Source organism: Hydra viridissima, unplaced genomic scaffold (genome assembly GCF_058129835.1).
Source record: "Hydra viridissima isolate aposymbiotic clone 2 unplaced genomic scaffold, HvirCarnegie_v1 scaffold_5, whole genome shotgun sequence".
NCBI classification, from domain to species: Eukaryota; Metazoa; Cnidaria; class Hydrozoa; order Anthoathecata; family Hydridae; genus Hydra; species Hydra viridissima.
This window is the reverse complement of record NW_028324304.1, coordinates 10338596-10356741: the sequence shown is the minus strand read 5'-3', so window position 1 is coordinate 10356741 and position 18146 is coordinate 10338596. Positions and strand designations below refer to the sequence as shown.

At 29.0% G+C, this 18146-nt stretch overlaps 1 protein-coding gene across 2 annotated transcripts; it reads right to left on the bottom strand.

Annotated features, from left to right (window-relative positions):
• Positions 1 to 5584: 5584 nt before the first annotated feature.
• Positions 5585 to 15588, bottom strand: LOC145189573 (uncharacterized). 2 transcript variants are annotated; one of them, XM_090087148.1, is made up of 3 exons: positions 15463 to 15588; positions 10883 to 11011; positions 5585 to 6787 (listed from the first exon to the last, which is right to left on the bottom strand). In XM_090087148.1, exons 2-3 carry the CDS (start codon positions 11001 to 11003, stop codon positions 5742 to 5744), a joined length of 1167 nt encoding a protein of 388 aa, XP_089943274.1. In that variant the 5' UTR covers positions 11004 to 11011; positions 15463 to 15588; the 3' UTR covers positions 5585 to 5741. The 2 variants fall into 2 exon arrangements, with proteins under 2 accessions (XP_089943274.1, XP_089943275.1); XM_090087149.1 differs by lacking the exon at positions 15463 to 15588 and adding an exon at positions 13874 to 14012.
• Between the last annotated feature and the right edge of the window lie 2558 nt (positions 15589 to 18146).

The window sequence follows — 18146 nt, the reverse complement described above, 5'->3', positions numbered from 1 at the left end:
TATTTATTTTATATGATATATTATTTCTTAATTTATTTTAAATAATTCTCGCTTATTGTATCGCAACCAAGCCTCTTTTGCGCCCCTTTCAGGCTGGCGCCCATGGCACGTGCCCTGCCTGCCCTACCCTAGATACGCCACTGGTGTTGGTTACAGAAAAGATTTGTTAGTGTATATGCTCCAGCCAATGATCACTTCGCTATTAAAACTTCTTATGTTATAAGGAAGATAAATCCCGAAGTAGGACAAGCTTTGCCGCAAAGCTTTTGAAAGGCATGCCTGGTATATAATTCCCCTCACTTAGTAGTGCTGCCTTTAAGGAGTAATGATTTATCTATTGAAACAAAAAAAAAATTATCTTAAATTGGAGTATGATGTTCCTGAGAAGTTTTATGTTTCAAAACCAGAAGCTGTCTTTACTCCCAAAAGTACAGAACTAGCCAAACTAGTTAATTAGAATAGTTATTTGATTTTCAAAGATTTAGATGTTTGTAAGAAAGACATTGAAAGTTTAGTTTTTGCTCGGGTGATTTAAGGCTAGTCTGAGAAAATTTTATTTTTTTTCGTGTTATTTTTTTTAAACATCTGTGACGTGTTTTCACCTCTCGGGATTGATCACATTAAGAATTTCACGTTAAGTATGCAGTCTTCAAAGACCGGCATTGTTTTTGCAGGAACAGCCGATAATAGAAAAAAAACACAGATAAATATAAACATTCATATTCAATAAAAATAAAGTATCATTTTTATTAAATGTAAATGTTTATATTTACCTATTATAAAGTGTGTGTTCTAAATGAACTTGAGGTTCCAAAATATTCCATGGTTTTTGAGAATAATGCTCAATCCTTTTCTTGCTTCACTAACCAAACTTTTTTTATGGAAAAAAATTGGACAATTCACTAGATTTTTTGTAGAAGTATCTTTCTTCGACATGAATGTGAAGAAACTGGCAACAAAAGTATACCTTTCTTTTTTTTTTTTTAAATGATGGATTTCTCTTAGGCCTCATAGGCCTAAAAGCAATCTTTCATTCAGCTTTCACATTAAAAAAATCATTAAAAAAAATCATCAAATCCATCATTCAGCTTACATATATATATAAAAAAAAAAAAAGAAATCCAAGATTTCAGCTTTCATAGAAAAAAACTCAAAGTTTAGCTTTGTTCTTAGGTTCGAATTTTAATGTTTGTTTGTTTTTTTTTTGCAGAATTCGAACTTTGAGCCGTAGAAATAGGAAAAGCATAGTAGATTATTCTAATTTTAGCCTAAATAAGTCTTTTGACTTTTAAAGGACATTTGTCCATTTGCCTATAAAACAAAAAGCCTGAAAATTGACCCTGGTCAAATTTCAGGTTTTTTGACCCTTTTCATTACCTCAAAAATAGGCTACATTGACCCTTTCATAGGCTACATTGACCCTTTTCATTACCTCAAGTATAGGCTACATCCTAACCTTTGACTAACAAATCAGAAGATAATAACTTACTTGAATTTAGGAAACAAAAATTTATAGATAAATATAAATTAGTAAAATATTTTCTTTCTAAAACAAAATACAGTTTAAGATATTTTTTTTAAACATTAAAATTAGGTTTACTGGCCCTGCCATCTGATCCACCATGTGCTATACATAACCTTGCATATTGCCTTTGTATACATACATACATACATACATACATACATACATACATACATACATACATACATACATACATACATACATACATACATACATACATACATACATACATACATACATACATACATACATACATACATACATACATACATACATACATACATACATACATACATACATACATACATACATACATACATACATACATACATACATACATACATACATACATACATACATACATACATACATACATACATACATACATACATACATACATACATACATACATACATACATACATACATACATACATACATTAATGTATGCATGCGTACTCACTATTTGTTCTTGTAGAAGACTAGTTTTAAGATACGAAAGCAAAAGTAGTATAAACTTAATTCAACTTATGGAGTTATTAAAAAAGTCTTATTACTTAACTTTAAAAAGCTTAATAAACCTTTTTGTATTCAACCTTCAACTTTGTGCAGTTATTGCTTTCATTTTGAACCTCAAAATTAGTTGCAAAAAAATAATGAACACTATTTTTAAAACAATGAGAAACAGGGTTTGTTAGTATTAATCCAACACCTTACATTTTATGCATGGTGTTAGATTAATATTAACAAACCTTGTTTCTCATTAAACAATGAAAAATAAATATCAAGCATTCTTCAAAATGCAATATATGGAAATGAGATCATAGAATTAAGCAGATTATTTGATTGTAAAAATAAGAAACGATTATATTAAATACTAATTAATCATACAAATGTAGTTATTGTATAATAAATAAAAAATGATTAAATGGAATTTAAGGAAGAAATTTAAAAAAATTCTTTCTAATATTTGCAAAGGTTTTATTTAGACCCACCACTAATTAAAGCTTCAAGGTTGACTTAAGACAAGTGATTGATGAAAAACATTTGGATTTTGTAACTTTTCCTTGTACTTTTAAAACTTGTCTTGTATTTTATTATTTTTAGATTTGCTGAAAAGTGAAAATTTTATAAAACCTGTAGTACTAATTGAAAAATAAACAACATATAATAGATCACACAACTTAAATGTACACATGCATGCATGCATAAATGTATGTATGTATGTATGTATGTATGTATGTATGTATGTATGTATGTATGTATGTATGTATGTATGTATGTATGTATGTATGTATGTATGTATGTATGTATGTATGTATGTATGTATGTATGTATGTATGTATGTATGTATGCAGTGGCGGCCGGTGACATTAAACTTTGGTGGGGCCAGCAAATATTAACCGAAAAATTTTTGAACTTAGCGATGTTTTTAAGGTTCTTTTCTTCAAGGGCCAGTTCAATGAGGCCCTGCGGTGCGTTTTTTCGTCCCATCTGAAAGCACAACAAATTCTGCGCGCGCATCAAAAATAATATTACTACAAACAAAATAAATAGGGCCAGTAAAAATCGGCCCAGCCGTTATTGGGAATGAATTAAAACAACGCAACAATACTTTGAATAAATTGCAAATAAACATTACTTATAAATTAATATAGATTAAAATTAGAACTAACTTAGAACTATTTATCTTTATAAAACCTGTCTGCAAATAGTTTAGGCTAATAGTTGCATATTTAGATATATATAAATACGTAATTATATTACCAAATACTTTATCTTAAATAAATATAAGTGGGGCCGGGCCCCTATGGCCCCTATTGACGAGCCGCCGCTGTATGTATGTATGTATGTATGTATGTATGTATGTATGTATGTATGTATGTATGTATGTATGTATGTATGTATGTATGTATGTATGTATGTATGTATGTATGTATGTATGTATGTATGTGTGTATGTATGTATGTATGTATGTTTGTATGTATGCAAGTATATACCTGCAAATATTTATATTTTTAAGGTTTTAAGATATAATGGGTAAACATACACCAAGTATATTACACAGAAAATTTATTACAAAAATTAAAAAAGATTAAGTAAAACATTAAATTTATTTTAAGTAAAAACCAAAAACAAAAACATAACAAAAAGACAACTGGTTTAGCATATTTTCATGTAAAACTTTCAGACTAGAAAATGATTATTGTTTTGCTTGAAACTGTTTCAAAGTTTTTAAAAATCTAAAATTTCATAGGCCAGTTTAAGTCTCTTTTTATTTACTGATCATAATATAAATTTTTTTTTTTTTTTACCAACGGCAGAAGAGACTCATTTCCCATAGTTATTACCTCTTTGTTAGCTTTTCAACAATTGTTATTTGATCACAACCTGATCTTGTCAAGTAAAAATGTCAATTCGATCACATGGTTTCACCTGACAAAAAAGCAATCCTTTACTTGGCTTATGGGACTTTATATCTTAAAGTGTTGTTAACGATGTTCGCTCCTTTTAGTCGTGTTAGGGGCGACGCCGGAAGTTTATAAAAAAACGTGGGATTTTCTAATCCTACCAAAAATTACCAATTGTACAAGTGAATAATAAGAAGTATCGAGGTGTGCTGGACTGAACATTACTGAAAAAGTTGTGCCATTAAAAACTATTTCGTTTGTTTTATTCTCCTTTTTAAGATAAGACAAAATCCGTCAGAACACATAACGTCGTAAAAAATTAATACTTTAATTTTTAACAACTTTTCCCTTGTAACGTTCATTTTATTGAATTTTTTCCCAAAAAAGTTATTCTCAAAAGAGATATTAAGTGGTGTAACTGAACACTGATTGGAGCCAGACATGCCTTAAATCACCCGAGTGATGAAGATCTGTTTACTAACACTAATTTCGAAGATTTTATGTAAATATTTTTAAACTTTACAATGATCAACAATGGAGCTGGTTATGAGTATATAGACACTAAAGGAGTGAGATTACATTGGGGAGGAGGGTAACCATTGTGAGGAGGTAAAGGAAATCATATGACATAAGCTCTGTTCTTTTTCTATGAGAAACTGTTTGGTTCAAAACAGCTATATATACTTATAAACGAAAATATACTGCAAACGTCAAAGTTTACATTTTATTTACATTTTCAGACCTATAGGCCCTAGAGAAAAATTGTTATTCTGGAAACCCTTACCTCCAATCATCATATTTATGTCGCTTCAAAAATTGATAACAAATCAATATTCTTCAATCACAAATTGGATATGAATTTGGTCAACTTCTTCCATCGTTTCATTTATATAAAAGCTTCCCACCATATTGAGAGAAACTGCTTATTTTTGAGGATTTATTTGAAGAAAATTAGAAACTTTTTACAGGTTTCCTTTTGTGACTCTCAGAAAGTATAGATAATAAGTTGGGGTAAATTACTTGTGACTCTAAAAATGAAAATTTTTTAAGAGCTATTTAAAAATGGCCACAAGTTTTTAAAAAGATTATTTTCATTGGCATTTAAAAATTAAGTTTGATTAAAAATCTCTATCAATGTTCAACTAATATGCTTAAAATCACAAGTATAATGGCGGAATTGTCGAGGTGTTTGGTAAAGATTATTAATATAAGTAATTATTTCCATTATTTTTTTCTATTTCTTGTCTCCTATTTTCCTAAAAACGTGACTATAATTTTGATCACAAATTTAGTTTAATGAATCAAATTTTTTTAAGTTCTAAAACTTTGAAACTAAAATTGGAGAATTTAAAAGAATTGTTTTTTTTTAGAAATGTCTTGTGCGAAAGAAATTTAAAAATATATATTTTTGATTTCAAATTGAGAAAAGTCGAAAAAAAAATCTCAAGTTACTTCTCAAGTTTTCAGCAATTAATTTGAAAAAAGTTGTTTATTCCCATTATTTGCATCCGAATGTCTACTAAATTAAACTCGAAATCATTATTTAACGTTAACTGTAAAATTAGCCTAACAATATCTAATAAATAATAAAACTTTAAAAAACTTTGAATAGAAAATTTCAAAAATGAAATAAACAAGAAACTAACACTCAATTTCATATTTTTTGATATATTTAAAAAACTTGCAGAGTAAAAGATTTAAAAAATCATTACAAAATCAAATATTCTTTTACAACAAGCAGATTACAAACTTTATACAGTAAGAGGCAATATTAGTTTTCATCTTTTTATCACAAAAAACCAGTTCTACTTATAAGGCTGGTTGCTGTTGTGTAACACAATGAATCATCCCACCGTTTTTATAAAGATTTCTAACATCTATTCCAATAACCTTTCGGTCAGAATACAGCTTTGCAATGATGTTGTTGGCAACTTCGTCGTTGGGATCTTTATAATTAGGAACTAATACTATATCATTTGCCAAGTAGTAGTTTATATAGCTGCCTTTGTACCCAAGGTTCTCTCCATAAGTTGTGTTAACGTTATACTTTGATAAAGGCAAAATAACTTTGATATAAACTTTATTGTTCACATCTGATGCAGAATATAAGGTACGAATATCGTTTTCAGAGACTCCCCATTCAATTAAATCGTTCTTACTCATAGTCACTAATCTATTTTTTGGTGCAAATTTTGCAATACCATCAATATGCATATCGGTAAAATCACCGACCGAAAAACCACCATCCAACCAAATAAATTTTGAAACTCCATAATAATGAGAGAAATATATTTCGGCTTGCCCTTGCGTCATTCCAGGATTTCTAACTGTGTTGACGCGTTTTTGGCTAATTATGGCACTTCGGGTTGCCAATAAAACTCCTTTACCATCCAACTCAACGCTTCCGCCTTCATTGACCATTCCAACCTTAACCACATCCATTTTAATATCTTTTCCTATTAGAGTTGGAACTAAATCATCATTTTTGTAGTTGCATTTTCCACCCCACCCATTAAAGCCCCAATCTTGAATAACCAATCGCCCTGCGCTATCTCTTGCAAATATTGGTCCGTTATCTCTGACCCAAACATCGTTTGTTTTATATATCTTAAAGTCCACGTTAGTTAGAGACAAACCTTCCTTTTCTAGCAATTCAGTTATTCTTTCAACTTCTTCTTTGTTGTAAGCGATAATATGAACTTTTTCGTTGATGCAGAGTGCTTTTGTCATAGCTACCCAGGTACCATCAAGCCTTTCGCTGTACTCAGTTCCATATTCAAATTCGTGCGGCCATTGCAACCACGTACCTTCGTGTTCTTCAGCCTCGTCTGGAAAGGTGTATGCTCCCAAATTACCTAAAAAATACTTTTTGAATTATCGCCTATAGCACCCAAAGAAGATTTTGTCCTGGGAATTGTAAGAAAAGACGTGTCGAATCCATGCCTACTATAGTGACAGGCCGAGTAAACGTACGGCTTTAAAGAAAACTGTAGGCGAGTTTTTCTTTTAATAATATGTAATATGCCGCGATCAAGGAAAAGGGCATGGTCTTTCAATTTGATATGCAATTAATTTCAATTATATTGTATGTGTGCTAAATTTACTTTCTTTTTAGATCTAAATAATTAAATTCATAAAATATGGTTTCTAAGTGTTGTGTCTCAGGATGCAGAGGTAACTACGATGTTACAAAGTCTGTGAAAGTTTTTCACCTTCCAAATAAAAAAAATCTGGATGAACGAAAAAGATGGATAAGTACTATACCTCGAGATAACATTCCAGATGGCCCAAATACTTTTAATTTTGAAGATCATTGGCCTAAAAACTATGAAAAAGTTTTAGTTTACGGAAAGTTAAGACCAAAACATCCACCATCTGTATTTTCTTGTGTAAATTCGAGTCAAATTCCAACTCCACAGGCACCGCCAAGACCAACAAGTAAACCATTACCATCTTTTAGAAGTATTGTGCCTGATGAAATTGAGGATTTTTTAAAAGCTGACAATATTTTATCCTTTGACGATTTATGTGAAAAAATGCCTAAATCTATATTTTTTTCTTTTTCAATAATATCAAACATCTATGAAAACTGTTTACATCCTCAATCTGCTGATACATTAGACAACTTGGGTGTTCCAAAGTTTATTTTAAAGATAAAAATTTTTTTTTTATCCTTTGATAGCTACCACTGTGGTATTAAGTGCACCATAAAACCTCTTTCTTACAATCATATAAATACTATTGACTGTATTAGTTGTCTCCATGCTGCAATACACTATCTGAATTCTTTACCAATTGATCAAAAAAAAAGTATTATCATTGAACAGATGTTAAGTATATTTCCTTAGTGCTTATAGGTGAAAAAAAATATTCTCCTGATGATGGTTGCCAGAGCATTTGAGTATCTTTCATTGTCAAGAACTCTTTGTTCTTGATTACGTGATGACTATGGACTAACAAGTATATCACTGATGATAAAATTGACATCAAAAGTTAGAAATGTTGGAGATGATGATTTTTTAAAGTTGTATTTTGACAAATGTTCTATTTCTCAAAGACTGGTTATTCTACTAATTGATGAAATTTATGTTAAACCACAGTTAAAATATCAAGGAGTTAACATTTTTGGTAAATCTGCTAACTCCCCAAATGAATTGGCAAAAACAGTTTTGGGCTTACTGATTTGTTCTTTGTTTGGTGGAAAACAGTTTTTGTATAAAGCATTAAAAGTAACAGGTTTAGATGCTAAATTTCAGTATGATCAGACAATGTAAATGATTGAAACAATAAAAAATTGTGGTGGTTCTGTTGTTGCTATTCTTTGCTAAAATAGTTAAGTAAATAAAAATTTTTTTGGAATGTTTAATCTCTGTAATACTTGATGCACTAATAATAATATTTTTCTTCTTTATGGCTTTGTTCTTTTAACAAAATCTGCTCACAATAATTCGCTCACAGAAAAATGCCAAGTACTATGTTTTATTTATGAAGGTGTTTTAAGAAGTGCAAAATTGTCAGATCTTAAAAAAATTTCTCAATTTGAAAAAGATGCTATTATAAAACTAAATGAAACTGCAATTTTTCCTAAACCAATTGTACGTCAAAATATGTCAACTTGTTTGAGAGTATTTCGTGATGAGACTGTAGCTGCTTTAGAAACTCTTCATCCATAAAAAATGTTGATGACTACAGTTTTTTTTTTTTATCTATTTTTATCAAATTTTTTAAAATTGTTAATCTTAAAGGACTTTATGAAAACATTTGTACTAAAGATGATAATTGTGCTGTTTTTTCATCAAACAATTATGAATGTTTGAACTTTCTTTTAAATTTGACTGATATGGTTGAAAAAATGGCACCTGAAATGCAAGGCCAAAAAGTAAAAAACTTAACCAAAGATACTTCTCGTGCTTTTTCCCATACGTGTTGTGGAATGGTTGAACTAGTGAAACATTTACTAATAACAAGTCATAAGTATGTTTGTCCTGGACATTTTACTGGTGACCCTATTGAGAAAGCATTTGGAAAACAAGGATCAGGTGGTACCTTTTTTACAAACGTTCAGCAAATATTGCAAAAATTTGACATAAAAAAAAAAAATTTGTTTAAATATTGGTATCATAGCTAATGATTTAGAAGTTTCATCAAGTCATTTGTGTGACAAATGTAATTATGTAATGCAAGATGATACTTGGTTGAATATTTTTCATAATGTTCTTGTTATTGAAAGCGATTTGTCTAAAGAAATCAAAATGTCTTTGGTATAGACCAAAGACATTTTAATTTCTTTAGACAAATCGCTTTCAATAACAAGAACATTATGAAAAATATATTGCTTATATCAGTAGAGAATGTCCTCCAGTTGAAGATACATCATTTTGTTTTGACCAATTTTGGAGAATGTATCAGAGAGAATAATCATGGTGGGTTAACTTTGCCTGGTGATAACATCTGCCATATGATACTTTATTCTTACATTTTCTTTAACCATCTTTACAAATGTGTCTGTCGTGTTAGCTTATCTAACAGCTTTTTGATGGTATCTGACTTTTATGGATTTATCAATGTCTCAAAAAAACATTGTAGAATCCTTGCCAATATATTTTTTAATGATTATTGCCATCTTTACTCCCTGCGATCTTTAAAGGAACCCAAAATAAAAATATTGAAAACTATCTTAAACGTGATATATATAATATTGTTTTTTCAACTAATTGTGGTTTTATTTTCAAAAGTTATGTTTTAGTTTTTTTTTCATAAAGATGTTCGAGCTTTTAGTAGTATAAAAAGTGAGACTTTACTATGTTATAATGAAATGGGGCTGGTTTGCATTTGATTAACGATTTTTTCACTTAAGAGGTTTTATTCGGTACAAAAACCTTTATTTATGATAAATTAATTACTATCTAATGAACTAATGAATCTATTTACTAAATAACCCAAAAAACGAATGCTTCCATAAAAAAAACAACTTGCCCACAGTTTTTTAAAAGCTGTATGTTTACTTGGTCTGTCACTATATTTGGCCATGGTCGAACCTCATACACGTGTCGAACCTCATTCCCAAGGTTCTGGTTTTCGAAAATCCACACGAATTTTCTGTGAAAATATTGTTCTTTTAATTCACTTTCTTTAAATTTTTTCAGTTAGTTAATTCACTTTCTTTAAAGTTTTTCAGTAATTACTAAAATTATCATTATTAGTAAATTTTGCATCTCAGCTTTAAATGATATTTAAGTCATTTCTTTCTAAACATTTTTATTTAAAAAAAAAATAAAAATGTTTCAACTTTCAGTAAGACAAATAAAAAGTAGAATAACTTAAAATTATACTGTTTTAAAAAACAGATTTTTTTAAGAAATCATTAGAGTTAAAGTCATGAAACGCTTTTAATTTTATTTTCTTAATAGTTCAAGCAAGGTCGACTCTGGGGAGGGGGGGAATTACTTTTTATTGATCGGTTTGTCGTACTTCTTTTTTATCAATTGAGTTAAAAACATTAAGTAGGCGTTAAAACCTTTGATATTTAAAGTAAAGGAAGTAGGGTCTTTTGTAAAGAAAGCGATAATAGCATCAAAAAGACAACTAGAATAATATCGAAATATTTGAATTTCTCAAAATATATTTGTTTATTCACAAATAGCCCGTCTTCCGCAAGTAAGCCCTGGTATTTATTCGACAATGGAGAGGATATTTTTAAATTCTCCTCTACATAAAAAACCAATACTGCCAACCCTATGAATGCTCTTCAAATAAAAAAGAAACATCATTTTATTTTAATTCTAAATACAAGTAATGAAACTATTAGAATTTGGGATCACAACACATTTGATTTTTTTTACCACACGCAGATGTAACAAGATATTATTTATTAAAAAGAAATAAAAAAAAAAAAAACATTTGATTAACTCAATGCACAACCATAAACATAATGAAGCAAATTCTCTTACAATTGGAATCCGATCGTCCTTTTGTGCTCATAGGCTTCGTATCATTTCGGGATAAATGCGAAGCGGTAACCATAAATAGCACCAGAAAAAACAGTCGTTCAATCAACAAAATTGTAGCCATTCTCTTTTCTTAAATTTGGTAAAAAAGATTCAGGATTGAGTTATCGGTCATAAACAATAAATTATAACAACATTTCTTTTACAAATATAAAAGTAATTTAAAAATGTCAACTTTCAGAGAAATTTTAAATTAATTTTTTTTTTTTCTTTTAAACAAAAAATTACATTTAGACAAAAAAAAAAAATAATAAAAACTATGACAAAAATCATTTCTTGCGTTGCATAAAACTATAGTTGTATAAACCAAGATATAACTATAGTTTTACTAATCAAGGTTAAAGTAATTGAAACAATTGTCAAAGTATTGTGTAGCTGTATAACAGAAAGAATGGAAAGAAACGGAAAATGAAGATTTATGAGTATGAAATAAAAAAAATTAAAACTTTCCAATTTTTAATCTTGAGGTCTTAATAAGTAGCGTTTGTTTTTTTGGTTTTTAACGAATAATAAAGAATAATGACCAACCTATCTACATCTGCTTTTTAAGATAAATCGAAAATTCTGAAGTTTATTATAATGGAACTGTTGATGTGTTTAATGCAAATAATTTTTTGGTATATCAAGTTTATATTCATGTATAAGCTAGTTATCTAAAACTTTTTATAAAGATAAGTTTAATGGTTTGAATTGAAAGAAGTTTTGCGCATAGTTTTAAAGGGTTGAAACAAAATAACATAAAGAATGTGGTATCGCTTTTTTTTCTTCTAGAATCTTCTAGCTTTTTATGTCTAAATACATAAATTGGTTAAAACTTGATTTTTAAAATTTTATAAAAAAGTTTATAGTTTGTTCGTTATTATTCGTTAAAAACCTAAGAACCAAACGCCGATGCTTAGATCTAATAAAATAAAATTTCCCATGAATAACTGTTTTCTAAAACTAAGTTTATAGAGAAAAACAACTATTAAAAAATTTTAAAAATTTATTGAAAAGAAGTTGCATCATAACTAATTTTTTCTGGAGAATGAAATGAGAAAGAGGTTGGAGAAGCTAAAGGTGACCTGGGTTAAAAAGTTAGAGAATGCAACGCTCTTGCAGGTAGATGAAAAACAGCTGAGGTTGTACATTTACTTAAACTATCATAAAAGTTGTATGTACCCCCTGCTAAGAGTACAGCAGCTTATTCCAGTACCAACAGAAAAGGTTTGTTCGCGTAATAAAAAAGAATGGAAACTATGCCATTAGAAAACCACATCTGTTTCTGAACCATTTCAAATAGTGCACAGACCTTAAAGATTCAGTTAAATCTTTTAGATGATTGTTATCAGTTAATCAGAAAAAGAGAATTGCAACAAAATGTAAAGTTATTTTTATAAAATATTCAAATGATATTTTATAGATTGGATCATTTCTGCAATTTGCACTGTGCTAATCCCCCCCCCCCCCCCTTACACACACACACACACACACACACACACACACACACACACACGCACACATCAAAATGTAATAACATTATTTTTAAATTTATTTGGCCACTTTTGGGACCTGCTCCTAAGACTGTAGTTGTCTCACAAAAGAGCCTCAAGTACACATTTTCAAAGAGCAGTTGAAAGGAGTCTAAAAGGTAAATTCAGAATCTAGATGCATCTACAGTTGTTTCGGAATCAGAATAGGCTGAAATAGCTAAATCTGCACAGCACATAAAATGTAAAACAGAACTGATTATGTTTGTGGGAAAGGGAGGAAAAAAATTAAATAAACTTCAAAGAGCCCAAAAAGTTTACTTTTCTTTTTTCTCTTTAAACTTTTTGTCGGCAATGAGTTATCAAATTATATTTTATTGTTAACTTATGTATATCTGTATTATTTAAATTATCTAAAAAAATAAATATTGTTTGAAAAAATACAAATATAAAATACCATAAATATTCTTAAAATATTTAGCGAGTAATTGAAGTATGGTGGCAGGGATTTAATTATCAGAGCTGCTGCTACCGAAATACGAGTATTTCAAATAGATTTTCTATTTAAATTAATCTTTTTTAAATGATAATTTTTTTAAAATATACTTCTTGTTTCGTATAAAATGAATTTAAAATATTTAAAATATAATCCATTATTTAATTGATATAAATAACCCATGGTTGATTATATATATGAATAAAATAAGCATGGAAGTGAAGACCAAACTTCAGCCAAGATTGGAGCACAATTACCTTAAAAACAATAAATTCAGCGGTCAATGCGCAAATGGGATGCACACGTTTCTCAAAACAATCCCTAGAATTCATAAAAAATAAAAATATGGTTCAAACGAAAAAGATTTCTTGCAGCATGTAATAATGAAAATGTTTGGAATAGTTAGAAACTATTTTGAACCTAAAGAAAACATTTATGCTGCTGTTTCAGCTCATGACTGAAGATGGTTTGCTTTTGGTATTTTTTGTATAAAGATAACACAAACAGCCAGAGTTCTTAAGTTGTCATATTATTTTCAATCAGTAATTAGAGTAATTAAATTAGAATGACGGTGAAAAATGAACTGATGCCATCAAAAGTCAATCGAAATAAGTTCTGTATAACATTCTATGAATGATGATTAATCAATCATTGTTGCATTATTTTTATGATTCCTCTAACAACTTTTGGAATCTGAGTTTTAGTCGTATTGCAATAACAAAATGGGTTTTATAAAAAAAAACTTTAAATTTGAAGTTATAAATTGTTTTAAGTTAACATGCTTTGTACGGGTCCTAGTAAAATTATTTTTTCATACAAAGTGTGGAAAAACTGCAATAAAATTTTTTTCTTTTTTCTACGCTCTGAGACGCTGAGTTTTAATATTCATGAAAGATGACACAAACTTTATAAACAAATTTCAAATATATTATAAATACATTTAAATAAATGATGCACGCAATTACATACCTCTTTACACGTCTTTTATGATTAAAATTATGTCCGGGTAAAAAATTTCAAAACCAGTGATTAAGAATTATGAATATTTTTAATTGTTTATCTTTAAGATATATACAAAAATTAGGAAAGTTTTAGAAATATTTACAAGTTGTACAAATATTTGCAATTAGTAAATTAGTAAGATATTTTAAAAGAATGGAAACTCGGCAGGATTTTTGACATCATTTGATATATAAGACCATCATTTCTTTTCAAATATCATGCTGAGTATTTTAGCAATTTTTTCCAAATTTTTTTAAAAAAGATTCTTAAGATTTTTGATCTTGTTAACGCAGACGAAGTTTTCTTCTTTCTTTAATGAGGATTTCTCGTACGCGTGTTAAAATTTGGCACTTTTCTGAGAAAGATACGGAGCTTACAAAAAATAAAGAAAAAAATTTTACTTCATCAAATTAAACATACCAATAAGGTTTACTTTGCATCAATGCAACTGCTTTCAGCTGTGAACACTGCTTCAATCCGAAATCGGAACTTTAAGCAGGTCTACTTGATATATTTGTTTGTTAACCCAGTCTAGACTTAAGATCTGAGTTGGCGTTTGGTCAGTGTTAGGGTTCTGTTGCTTACAAGTTTATGTTTGGACTTTACCCAGTCTGAAGTCCGAAGAATTAAGGTCAGGAGAGCATAGCTACCAGGTATTTTTGGGCAAGAATTTCAGGTGATTAGCAACCCACTGCTAGGTAACATAGGCTTTTTGATGCGGAGCTCTATCGTGCATGAAAACATAATTTTCAGGTTCAGAATAATTGGCTTGAACCCAACGAAGGATTTGAGGCGTTAAAACTTTTTCAATGTAGTCCTCTTTACCCATTTTCAGCCAAAAAAATGTAAATACTGGTGGCATTTTTTCACCATCGGAACTGACCATTCCAAAAATCATGATTTGTGAGGGATGCTTTGTCTAAGATGCGAACTTGACATTGTCTGGGATATCCGAGACTTTTAAAAATGAAGGGAATTTGAGACCGAATTTACTGTGAAATACTTTTTATCGAAAAATAGAATAGTTGGTGTCTTCTTTTTTGGAATGATCTGATTTTCTTATATTTTTCAAGTCTAGAGGCCTTTAGTTCTTTAGTGAACATAAATCTTTTTGTCCTGGCTAAAGACCATGTCCCAGCTTCTTTCACAACATTTCTGACAGAGAAAAAACTTACCCCAAGATCTCGGGCCATCCTTTTGATTGTGTTAGCTGGGTTGGTCCGGATCCTCCTCTTGATCTTGTTGATAAAATCTCGGTTAAAAACTGAAATGGGTCTGATACTTCCAGACTTCTGTTCCGTAGTCCCACAAATCTTTAGGTTCTTGTTAATAGTGTAAACAGTCCTTAGTTACTTCCGAGGACCTTGACATTCCCGCGTGAAGAGTTATTTACATATTTTTTATCTTCAAAGTTATTGACATCATTTGGCGAAACAGTTTTTTCGGAAAATTGTTTGGGACGATCACAGAATCTCATAAAAGTTGAAAACCAAACTTTAACACGCGTATGGTATGTTAAAATATGTTTTTATAAATTTAAAATACTTTATAAATACCTCGATGCTTTTTCAGAACAGTTTTTTATGAAAACAAATCTTTAGTGGATGTTCTTACAGCTAATTGCCGTTCTAGCTTTTAATATCTGAAAGTTCTATCATTCATTTAGTAAGTCGGTGTTTAATAAGATTTATTGATGTCATTGTAGAGCACAAATTAAGAAGATAAATAAAAAAAAGAGATTAAATTTTTAAAAGACAGGTCATTAGTTGATTTGATGCAATTTTCGATCGTGATGTTGTCTTAAAGTTGTTTTGGTGCAAATCACTTCAAAAGATTTTTTTTTTTTTTTTTATCGATCATTTTATTTTCATCAGTATGCAGGACAAAAACAAATTTTTAATTGAAAACTTGGGTTTATCAAGATTTAAATTCTTTATTGTGTTGCAAATAGCAGTCAATTTTTTTAAATTTACTTATGAGAGATTTTTTCCTTAACATAATTACATCAAATGAAATACTTCCTTTCTGAGGATACTTCTATCGGTATCTGTACAATAAGTCTTCCCAGTAGTTATTGCAATTTATTCTGTTAAATATATTAGATTTTTAGCTTTCCCTTTCGAACAGCGCAAGGATATCCGTTACCTAGACCCTTGAGACAATCACTTTCGCGTTTATTAAGCATATTTACCAGTAGCTTAATAGTTTTAAACAATAGTCCTGATGCTGGAGCGGTATACTTTTTATTTCATTCCACAACTGTATTTTTTATGCCAGTTTCCTTAAGAGAAGCAATTTTAGCTTTAAGAGATAATTCTAATGCTAAATTAGTATGGTATCTTGCTATACGTGCCTTAGATTTTCTAAAATTGCATTCTAAATCTTGATGTAAGCGTTGTGGTGAGGATTTTGTAATAAAATCTCAACATTTATATTGAGATTTTATTACAAAATCCTCACCACAACGTTCATGTTAACCACATTATCATTTTTTGCTTCGTAATGAGTATTTACGAACCTTATCTTTTTATCAACGTGGTTTATGAAGAGATGACGTAGAAAAGATTTTGTTCTTTATGTTAAATAAAGTAGGATAACCTTACATGATAACCTGCAACATAAATATGAGCCTGAATAGTTGTTAAATGATATGTTTGGAATGGTTGAATAAGTTCTTTCCAACTCTAAATGGATAGGATAAAACAAATCTTATTTTAGAATACTTTAATTGTTGTATATATATCTTATGAATTTTAAAAAGGATTTTTATTTTTATTTTAATATTAATTCCATTTATTTCTATTTTAATTCCATTTATTGATTAAATCAAGGAAACCCACGGCACTTTATTCATTTTGGAAGCATCTTTTAAATGCACAGAGATTTGCATATAAAAGCCGAATTTTTTTAAAATAAAAAGCCGTTCAAATAGGAAAAAGTCGCAACTATTAAAAAATTATTACTTATTTGCTAATTGCTATTGTTTATTGCAGTGAAACATTTCATCATTAACGTTTACAATTTCCGTAAATTTGACCGATACAAACTCAGCTTAAATTATTTTGTTAAAAATTGATGAAAAGAAATTTTTTACATTACAATAAAAACAGAGCTGCTTTTTTGATCGGAGGCACAAAATATTTTTCTATGATCTTAGAGTACTGAACAAAAAGTTTCAATTGAACATTATTTATTGATCCCCAGAGTAAGTTTTAAAATAAGACACCTTAAGGTAAGTAAGTTTTGAGACTACTTGTACAGCAGCACTTTTTGCGTTTTTTTCAGAGCTAATATTGTTTACTGTGTTTGGGATCACATGGTAGCTATGAAATTGCTGAATGTAATTATCTTTTCTGTCTTGCATATGATCTATGTAGAACATATCAGACATGTTTGAAATAATCTTTTTTCTATTACCCGCACTTGATTCATTACTTCAGTTATTATATTGATACTTTCGATGGTATTTTCTCCAACTGTTGCCCAAATAATAAATAATGTAATATTATCATTTTAAAAATACTAACAATGTGCTTTCCTAAATGATAATTAACATAGAATTATAATATTTTAATTATGTTAATTATTTCATGTTTTTATTAACATAGATGCTAATTATCATATGGTAATTTACATAAATATTAATAAATATATGACATAATTTGTATAATTAAAATATGATAAATAAAATATATATATAAATTATCATATGCAAATTATCATTTAAGCAAATTATTTAGTTGTTTTGCAAATGATTTTATTATGATTGCTTGTTTTTACCTTACCGAAGTTGTGTAGATCAGTGGTGTACAAAATGGGGGTCGCGAAAAATTTTTGGGGGGTCGCCAAATTCAAAGAAATGTATTTGAGAATAAAAAATACAAAGCCATAGAAAACAAACCAATAACTTTTCTGTGCTGAAAAAAAATATCCACCTCTATGATTTATATCAACTTTTATTTCAAATTTATTTTGATAGATTTTGATATGTGAAATAAGTAATATTTATTCTAGTGTAAAAAGTACGGCTATAGTGTCTTACAACGTTTTATCTTCTTTTTTGCCCTTCTTTTGTAAAATAAAAATATAAACTATCATGCTGTATGATACAAACGTACATTAAAAGTGTGCGTTAAAAATTTTAATGCACAATTTCATACACGTAAATATATGTTAACGTTGTCAATGAAAATATTATTATACATTATATTATTACAACAACTTCTTTGCAAACGAAAAC

Excerpts from the sequence above, each read along its gene's own strand:
- LOC145189573 (XM_090087148.1), bottom strand. The coding sequence starts at position 11,003 with ATGGCTACAATTTTGTTGATTGAACGACTGTTTTTTCTGGTGCTATTT. Across the intron at positions 6,788-10,882 it reads AGGACGATCGGATTCCAATT|GTAATTTGGGAGCATACACC; the intron begins GTAAGAGAATTT and ends AGTATTTTTTAG.